Source organism: Arachis ipaensis, chromosome B03, assembly GCF_000816755.2.
Source record: "Arachis ipaensis cultivar K30076 chromosome B03, Araip1.1, whole genome shotgun sequence".
Taxonomy (NCBI): domain Eukaryota; kingdom Viridiplantae; phylum Streptophyta; class Magnoliopsida; order Fabales; family Fabaceae; genus Arachis; species Arachis ipaensis.
In genome coordinates this window covers 131,041,747-131,051,232 of record NC_029787.2, presented here as the reverse complement: position 1 = coordinate 131,051,232, position 9,486 = coordinate 131,041,747, and the positions used below count along the sequence as shown (strand labels likewise).

The window sequence follows — 9,486 nt, the reverse complement described above, 5'->3', positions numbered from 1 at the left end:
GTTTTCTTTGCCAACCGTTATTAGGACGTTAATTGAGTAATAATTGTTAAACTGAAAAGAAAAAAAAAAAAAGATTGAACTCATTCATGGCTACCATTTCTGCAACTTGCTACTTCTATATTCTATCATGGTTATGGTTATGCTCCATGACACTATGTGGAACAGTGTTAGAAGACCTAAAAAACTTGCATCCACCTCCAGAATTTAACTCCACAATCATGACAAACTGTCTCAATAACCCTTCGCTTAGGTACTGCAGTTCCTCTCCCATGAACTTTGACGAAATATTCAAATACACCATTGTTGCTAGCCATCTCTGCAATGAATCAAAGAACCCCAATTGCATAGAATCCTTCCCCAAAGTTGATCTTAGAAACCGTCCAAACATTGCACCTCTTTACTTGTCATTTGAATTCTTCTGGAGGTATTGCCCCCTAACCATAGTTTCCATTGATGTGTCAAACAACTCTTTGAAGGGGAATTTTCCTATTGATGTTCTTCATTGCACTCAAATACATGCTCTTGATTTAAGCATCAATGAGTTTTCTGGTGATATTCCAATTCAGAGTTTCACTCCTCTCACCAACCTTACTTTCCTTAACCTATCCTATAACTGCTTCTCTGAGAGTGAAGAACTATCTGATTCACAGTTCTTCAAAAGGTTTAATTCTTCAAGTTTTCTTCATTCTGGTGCACTCTTGGATCACAGAAGGTTCTTCACATTGAAGGTTGTGATCTTATTGGTTGGTTTTCCCATCCTTGTCATTCTGATGGTGATTTTCTTAGCATGGCTTTGTTTTCAAAGGCCTGATTTTCTTCCGAGAAAACTTCAAAGAAGAAGGACCTTCACACCTGCAATTCTAAACGCGGCGACATCTGGTTTTTCAAGCAAGAATTTAGTAGGGAAGAGTGATGTTGTTCACATCTACAAAGGGGTCTTGAGAGACGGCACACAAGTGAAAATTGAGATGTATTGGGATGAGATATCAAGGGAGAGATATCGTAAATTTGTTGAAGAATGCAAGGTGCTCTCTGAGTTAGACCACAAGAACCTTGTTAGGGTTCTAGGGTGGTGTAAGAGCAGAAAATTCAGGGCTGTTATCACAGAATGGACAAGAAAGGAGAATGTTGAAATGTGGTTATTATCAGAGTCTGCTCCACCACCATGGAGTCATAGAGTCAAAGTGTTAATGGGAGTTGTAGAATGCATGCAGTATCTGCAGGAGGAATGGCCTCAAGTTGACTATGTTCTCAACACAAGTAGTGTTCTATTGACTCAAGATTTGGAACCATTAATTTCAAGGTTCAAAGTTGTAGATCATAACATTAGTACTACAAGAAGTAAGATTAATAAACAATTACCATACACAATCATAATTTCTTATTTTCTTCCCCTTTGATTATTATTATTGTTATAGTACTGTTTTTATGGCTTGTCTAGTAATCACTAATCAGTATTTATTCTATTTGGTTTAGATATATGCAAGTTTGGTGTATTCATGCTGCAAGTGATACTAAATAGGAAGGGTCAAGAAGAGTTTGAAAGGGATGCAAGTGGGTTCATTAAGTATATGAGAAGTGTTGATCCTGAAGAGTTGCAACAGATGATTGATGAGAGAATGGAACTAGGTGAAACTAGTTTTCATCAAGTTAAACAGGCTGTATCCCTTGGATTAATGTGCATAGACCAATCAAACAGTGAGCAACCGAGCTTGGCCTTCATATCTAATAGCATTGCCAGAGCCTACAAGGCTACCCGTGTTTTGCCATCTGCAAATCATACAATAACAAGATCCCATGGAGGCCATAGATTTAAGGGACACAAGACATAACTTGTTAAATATATACTTCTATCTATGTAGAGATAAATTCAAACTAGCATTAGAAATATAGAAATGATATTGTATGTCTAATATTTCTTCTCGGTTCCTTTTTGCATGTCAATATCTAGGTGTATAAATAATACACACACTCTTAGAGATAATTTTATATCTAATCCTTGTGTATTTTATGTATGAAATAAACTCTTGTAAAACAGAAGCGTATGAAACCATGAGAAAGACCTAAAATTTATTTAACAAAAGCTTAAATTTAAGTCCTTTTTTAATCTGTCAACTGTTATTACAAAAACCTCTTAGTTGTATATAACTTTTGAGATATTTCCACTGAATAGGACATCAATTATTTTATTTTATTTGCTTTTTGTTGGGTTGATAAAACTAAAGTGTGAGTGATTTGGATGAAGGTTATGAAAGCAAATTGGGCTTTTAGTAATAGAGAATGCTCTGTTATTGGGTTCCTTCGCACTTGTGTGAGTCTGAGTAGTGGTAGTAGTCATCGTTGTTCTGTGTCTTTCCCTCCAAACCGTCGAATTAGGTGCATGGACGCCGCCGGCTTAGATTCCGATGGCCGTGAATTCAAGAGCCCCGACGAGATGTGGACCGAGCAAGCCGGTGACCCCAACAAGAAGACCCTTTGGTACCGTAACGGCGTCTCCTATTGGGAGGTACGCTTCCTCCATTCCCTTCTATGATATCTCAGCTAAATTCAATTCCTTTATGCTTTTTTATTACTGGGTTTATCATGGGAAGGTTATGAATGAACTATTATTGGATAGTGTTGAGTGCTTGTAGTGATTTTTTGTTTTTATTTTTATGCTTTGTCTGGATTGTGTGAGCAGGGTGTTGAGGCATCCATGGATGGGGTATTGGGAGGGTTTGCAAATGTGAACGAACCTGATATCAAATGCAGTGAGGAGTTTTTGAAGATTATTTTGTCTGAACGTTTTCCAGCTGATGCTAGACACCAACCACTTGTTGCTCTTGGTACTCACTCCTCCTTTTTAGTGTGTTAGGGAAGGAGACCTGCTTTCATGGAATGTATAACTGCTTTAAATGTTGAATTTTTTATTCATGGGAGATCTAATAAGCAATATATTGAATTCCAGATTGCGGTTCTGGCATTGGCAGAATTACAAAAAATCTGTTAATAAGACACTTCAATGAGGTCTGTCAGACTTTTTCATCCTTGCATTGCATTTATATACTGTGTCTGATTCTAGCTGTAGCAACTTGTGTTCTTTTGTAATCCATCAACTGATGCATATTTAAACTTATTGTTATTGGTGCTACAATTAGTTGGAGCATATGTCCTTTTTAGTTTGATGTTACTGATATCCATGGCCTAAAATTGCCAATGTCTGTGGCTATTTTCCCCCTTCTTCCTCTCCTCATCTTTTCCTAATTTAATTTTGTGCTTTTGGCACATGAGTAATGCAGTTTAGGTTTTACTTATTTTGTTTTAATCTATATGCCTAGCATATCTGCTTGACTGCGCCTCTCTTACAGATGTCATGTGTCTATAACTTTTTTACTGATAAAATATAGATTTTTTAAAAGTTCATTTTGGAACTCTTTCAAGCTTGATATATTTAAAGTAATTGAACAATTTCCCCCCTAAATTTTCTCTTGTTAAAAAAAATTCAGGTTGATCTTCTTGAGCCAGTATCACACTTCTTAGAGGCTGCACGTCAAACTTTGGGCCCCGAAAATCATATGAATTCAGATACTCACAAAGCAGTTAATTTTTATTGTGTTCCTCTTCAGGTATGTGTACTTCACCTTAAGGTATTTAATGATTGCTCCCCCCATACTCCCCTCCTTGTGCCCATGATAGATAAGTACATGTTTTGTTGCCTTGTTGGCCAACTACACATTTTATAGCCTCAAAGCCGATTTATTACTTTATTCATCATTTAACAGCTCTTGCATTTCCTGTCGTAGGATTTTACACCAGAATCTGGAAGATATGATGTAATATGGATTCAATGGTGTATTGGTCATCTAACTGATGATGATTTTGTTTCATTTTTCAAGAGGGCAAAGGTAAGTTGTTCTCTTTTTTGTTTTATTAATATTTGTTATTCTGGAATCAGAGCATTTACAGTGCCTCCAGAGAACATTTGGTGCAATTAATTTGAATTAGGGAAGGTTCTGTAGAATTATAGATTTACTCAAGTCTACATATTTATCCATCAGTCATTTTTGGTTGGCATTTATCATATATGTGGTTTGCCTTGGTACTAGCTAGCTATTCTTGCAATATTTCATTGGATGATAACATAATAAGAATTTAGTTACCATTTATAAATAGTATGTGATGTATTCAGCTATTCACTATGAGTGAGTCTCTCTGTTTCTTTGTTCAGAGATACAGAATAAACTGTCATGTATATTTCTGTCATCTGTAATTTATCATAATGTTATTGTGGACTGAAGGTTTATAACTTTGATGTGTTCCTTAACCCTTACCTTTCATTTAATTTGTACATTTGTGATGTGTGTTGAGTTGAAGTTATTATATCTGTCTCAATTGAATACTGTGGACTCAATCATTTCCACTCTCTTAATTTCACTATTCACATAAGTATGCAGGATATGTCTACTATATCTGTTATCTCTCACATGTACTGAATGAAGTTATAAAATTTGTCACTACTGTCTCATGTTTCCATGCTAATGGCTTTGACAACTCTTTAGGTTGGCCTCAAACCAGGTGGATTGTTCATCTTGAAGGAGAATCTTGCTAGAAGTGGTAATTTACTGTTGGTGCTTTTATTTTTTTTCCTCCGTTCACAGTAAATGATTTACTTCATGTATAACATTCAACAAAGAATTTGCTTAGTTTGCTGTTCTGAAATCTATACAGTAATACAGTATATATCCAAAGTCCCAAACCTTGACCGAATTAAGACTTAAGACATATCACAACACATTTTCTTTGGATGAGACGTTTTTGGCAAAGTCATATAATACAGCTTAGAACAGTCCAAGAGAATAATTGATTACATGTTAAAACTGTTTTTGACCACTTCTAAGCACATAATATATTTATTTAAAAATTGCATGAGATAATGTAGGTTATCTAACTTTGAAGTTTCTAGCTTCTCTTTTGTTGCTTTTTCTGATTTTTCCCCAAACTTTATTTGACCCTTCATATGATGTTAGTAATTTCAGTGGCTGTGGTCATTTTATTTATCTGAAACATGAAATTGAAAGTTTACCATTTTGTTTTGGATCTTGGATTCTACTTTGCTCCTTGCAGGATTTGTGCTGGATAATGAAGATCGAAGCGTTACAAGATCTGACTTGTACTTCAAGGAACTCTTTTCTCGATGTGGATTGCATGTCTACAAATCAAAGGTATTCAAAACCAAATGTGCCTGCCGAGGCTCAACCGGCCTCAATAATGTTTTTGATATAGTATTCTTTAATGTTCCAGTTTTGGTTATATTAGAGATTGGAGATAAACTAGACCAATGCTTCCTAGATATATTATTATTTTTCAATTATGTTTGATGACCATTATAACTTAATAATAAGTAGCCTTTAGAGGTTTTTTAATTTAACACGTCTGTGCCAAAAAGGTCAATAAACCAAGATGTTTTTCTTTAATCCTTTATCCACTTGGTCTTCTCTACTTCCCCTTAGTGGAGACACGATTAACATATAATATTCTGTGTTGGCCTCCAAATCTTTGAGAAACTCCTGGCCTATCTCTTAGAACAAAAGTATCATATTTCAAGCTGTCAATATGTCATAGTTCAACCTTGCAAGGTATTTATTTCCAGATGCTGATTTTCTTAATTAGTTATGCACTTTTCCACTATGTCAAGCCACGTCCTGTCGTCATTTAATATTATTTATTTCTCGTGGACACGTATTTATATAAAAATAAGGTTGGAGCCTTATCGTTAGAGTCTCTTATCTGCTTTTAATTGTAACAGGATCAGAGAGGATTCCCGGAGGAATTGTTCGCTGTGAAGATGTATGCATTAACCACAGATGTTCCAAAGAAGGTTAACCGCACCAGATCTAAGTCACAAGCTAATAGGCCCAGGATCATCAAGTGATGACTAACTTGTTTGATATGATATGATATCCATGTTATACTATTATAATACTCTTATTATTATCTTAGAATAGGTATTAGTTTGTTTTTCTATGCCTGTCATCATTTTAACAGTAAGTAAGCTTGTATAATTGTAATGTGAAATGCAAATTTTTTGGCATATCTAGCATCTGCTAGCCGATAGGTCCCGAAGATTTCTAGTGAGGTGATTTCCTCTTTTAAGCTACCTATAAGATTGTAACATTTTGCTCGGAACTCCGGTGTGAGTGATATCACTCGGTTATCCTCATAAGTCAAAATGATTAAATGAGTACCAACGGAAGAAAAGGACTCTCGTGGGGCCCCTTTAAAAGATTTTGTGTTTGCTTTCGCAACTCTGCAATGGACACTTGCTCAACAAATGCTTATAACAATGGACTCAAATTAATTTTTGGAAAAATTTGGCTAGTATGTAACCATTAAAAAAGAGTGAGTCATTGAATGAAATCTCACATTAATCTCATACCATTAAAAGCCTCATTAATAGCTATTTGATGACTATAAATTTTAAATGTTGTTAGTCTCTAACATTCCTCTTAATTTTTTTTGTACTAAACAAATAAGAAAGAAAACAAAAACAAAACACATCAAATTAATCAGATAGGATCATATATCTGAGCAAACTAAAATTATTTATGACACAAATTATATGCAACACACACATTCTTTCCATAATATTTATCCGGGATTTGTTGCAGAATCATTTATTATCGTATCAATTAGTTAGAGCGATAACATGTACTTTTTTTGCTATATAAATTATAAAACGGAAAAGTCTAGGAACCAGCAGCTTTTTTAAATTTGGCCAGTATGTAACCATCAAGAAAAAGTGAGTTATTGGATGAAATCTCACACCAATTTCATACCATTAAAATCATTATTGATGATTATTTGATGACTACAAATTACAAAAGTTACTGGTCCTTAGCACTTCTCTTGTAAAACCATACATTTGTTATGGCTTAGTCTATCATGTTGCATCGTAATCGTAGATCACACTTGATCTAATTTATATACTAAAATGGATATTATTTAATGTCTCAAATCTTGAATATAAATATTATTTCCCTATGTCAAGCACAGATGATTTATTTATTATTTATTAATTTATTTGCCATGAAAAGGACGTGGAACTATAAAGTACGACAAATACTTCATCCAGCACCCCAATGTCGGCAGAACAACATAAACTAACTGAACATTGAGCAGAGAGCGAGAGATGAAGAATCCATTGAGTTTTTTAGCAGCTGGGAAGAGGAGAGCCGCACAAGCACTTGTTACCAGCATACGCATAAGCATCGAATCTCTGCAAGTTCCCGCCCTGAGGTATCTGACCGCAAAGACTGTTGTAACTCACGTTAAACCTCTTCAAGAACTTGAGCTGAGTCAAGCTCTGTGGCAGTGTCCCGGAGATGCCGTTGTTCCTCAGATCAAGCGTGTTCAAGTTCGAAGAAAACCCTACCTTTCCAATATCGAAAGCGAACCCGTTCTTCGCTAGCGCGATCTTCTGCGTGTTCTTCTTCGCACCGAACAGCACCGAAGCGTCACCCACCAGAGAGTTCCCTGACAGGTCCACGATTGCCAGGTTTAGATTCGAAAGTGACGTCGGAATCACTCCGGAGAGTTTGTTCTGAGACAGCGTCATCGAAGTGAACTGACTCGAGAACGACCCGTACGACGACGGGATCTGTCCGGAGAGAGAGTTCCCGTCGAACGTGATCCCGACGAGGTTGGGGAGTGAAGAGAGTGAAGCTGGGAGAGCGCCGGAGAGCTTGTTGTAGGAGAAGTCGAGGGTGACGAGGGTTTTGATGGAGGAGAGGAAATCAGGGATGGTGCTGGAGACGCTGGTGTGGCTTATGTAGAGGTAGCGGAGCTTGGTGAGTTTTGTGAGGGTATTGGGGATGGTGCCGGCGAGGTTGGTGATTTGGGAGAGAGTGAGGAAGTTGAGGGACGGGAGGTCTCCGATGGAGGGAGGGATGGATGTGGCCTTTTGAAGGGTGATGCCGGTGAGGTCCAGATTGTTGACGCGGTAGGTTTGGGTGTCGGTGTCGCAGGAGACACCCTTCCAGCCACCACAGCAGTCAGTGGAGGCGTTCCAGGTGGAGAGATCAGAGGGGTTGCCTAGTTGGCTCTTGATCCGGAGGAGGGCCGCCTTGTCTTGAGGGTTGCATTTATCGGCGGCGAGCGCTGGATATGTGAGCACACATGTGGTTATGGCTAAGACTAGTAGCTGCTTCATGGTGATTCCCATGTTCATGTTAATGTGCATGCGACTTGTTTTGTTTTTGTTTGGGTTGAGTAGAATGCATGAGATACTGTCCCTTTATATAGATTGTTGATCGAGTTGTTTTTTCATTTTTTCGTTAAAAATAAACAGTCAACTTAATTTAAAGATGAAATAAGACTTTATTAGGTATTAATTGAAAATAGGGATCACAGCAAATTGAGATTCAAAGATGTTAAAATGAATGAATATGAAAATGCTTTACAATAAAGGAGCTAGTTATTGATATATATACGTCTCTGTGGAATAGATGGATGTTGCGGCTATGGCCCGTTCCAAGTGGTTGAAATTGTACCAGTCTGATCTGTCCCTCAATAAGCCATCATCATAACTCTTTTTATAATCATGAACCTACGTAAGAGTTAATTCATATGATTGATTGTGTTTAAACATAAAATCATATTATTAATTAGGGTAATGGCCAAGAAAGGCCAAAAATTGATCGACTAATGATTTGGTGACATGTAGCAATAATATTTTTAAAAGAAGTCTTAAATAAAAATATTAATATGTGATTTAGACTTAGTAAAGTACATAACTTTCCTTCTCTTACCACAATAGCAATATTAAAAAAACAAGGCCAAAAAACATTTTTTTGTTGCGGTTGAGTAGTGAGGAAAAACCAAATCCATTGCAGTGGAGCAAAAGGAAGGAATCACCACTTGCTAAGGGATCAGCAGTGGCTGCTCGCTTCGGTGAAAAGCAATTTAGAGATGCTGATGATCGGCGATTCCTAATAGATACAACAGGAGCAGCGGCAACAAATAGATTCATTGTGATAGAGCTGGATCTATAGGATACCGTCAAAAAACTAATCTGCCGGAAAAGAAGAACAACGTCAGAGAAGCATCGGTTGCAACTGGCCAACACTGGCTGCGTCAGTGAGAAGCAATTTGAAAATGCTGATCGGCGATTTAGAGATGTTGATCGACGTCGGAAAAGAGGAACATCGGTTCCAACGTCACCATGAAGAAGATAGTGGCGCCGCCGTGAGGACACACTACAAGAAAAGCAATAAGTACCGTCAGATTTAATGTTGGTAACGATGTCGAGTTTGTAAGGTTGAATAGTTACCAGTGGATTTTAGTTTCCGACAATAAATCCGCCGGTAATATTTGGAGAAAAAAAATTGGCGCGTCATTTACGGTCGAAAAATTTCGACAGTAACTCCAATTAGTGAAACACTCCGTTTTGGTGATGACCCGCAACGATTTATTCTTGGATTTTTCCGACGGTAAATTTGTTGATAACAT

At 37.1% G+C, this 9,486-nt stretch overlaps 3 protein-coding genes across 3 annotated transcripts; 2 read left to right on the top strand and 1 right to left on the bottom strand.

Annotated features, from left to right (window-relative positions):
• LOC107633864 (probable serine/threonine-protein kinase At1g01540) lies at positions 1-1,910 on the top strand. The gene is made up of 2 exons (XM_016337461.2): positions 1-1,341; positions 1,477-1,910. The coding sequence occupies exons 1-2, from the start codon at positions 87-89 to the stop codon at positions 1,830-1,832; spliced, it is 1,611 nt and encodes a 536-aa protein (XP_016192947.2). The 5' UTR covers positions 1-86; the 3' UTR covers positions 1,833-1,910.
• Positions 2,190-6,262, top strand: LOC107631571 (alpha N-terminal protein methyltransferase 1). Its single transcript, XM_016335061.2, has 8 exons — positions 2,190-2,506; positions 2,681-2,825; positions 2,948-3,006; positions 3,486-3,605; positions 3,783-3,884; positions 4,539-4,593; positions 5,104-5,201; positions 5,786-6,262. The coding sequence occupies exons 1-8, from the start codon at positions 2,240-2,242 to the stop codon at positions 5,909-5,911; spliced, it is 972 nt and encodes a 323-aa protein (XP_016190547.1). The 5' UTR covers positions 2,190-2,239; the 3' UTR covers positions 5,912-6,262.
• LOC107631573 (polygalacturonase inhibitor 2) lies at positions 6,955-8,351 on the bottom strand. Its single transcript, XM_016335063.2, has one exon. The coding sequence runs from the start codon at positions 8,216-8,218 to the stop codon at positions 7,190-7,192; it is 1,029 nt and encodes a 342-aa protein (XP_016190549.1). The 5' UTR covers positions 8,219-8,351; the 3' UTR covers positions 6,955-7,189.

Bases quoted from the DNA above. Each gene is read 5' to 3' on its own strand.
- LOC107633864 (XM_016337461.2), top strand. From the start codon at position 87: ATGGCTACCATTTCTGCAACTTGCTACTTCTATATTCTATCATGGTTA. The intron at 1,342-1,476 runs GTAAGATTAATA...TATTTGGTTTAG, and splicing joins TAACATTAGTACTACAAGAA to ATATATGCAAGTTTGGTGTA.
- LOC107631571 (XM_016335061.2), top strand. From the start codon at position 2,240: ATGAAGGTTATGAAAGCAAATTGGGCTTTTAGTAATAGAGAATGCTCT. The intron at 2,507-2,680 runs GTACGCTTCCTC...TTGTGTGAGCAG, and splicing joins ACGGCGTCTCCTATTGGGAG to GGTGTTGAGGCATCCATGGA. The intron at 3,606-3,782 runs GTATGTGTACTT...TTCCTGTCGTAG, and splicing joins TTTATTGTGTTCCTCTTCAG to GATTTTACACCAGAATCTGG.
- LOC107631573 (XM_016335063.2), bottom strand. From the start codon at position 8,218: ATGCACATTAACATGAACATGGGAATCACCATGAAGCAGCTACTAGTC.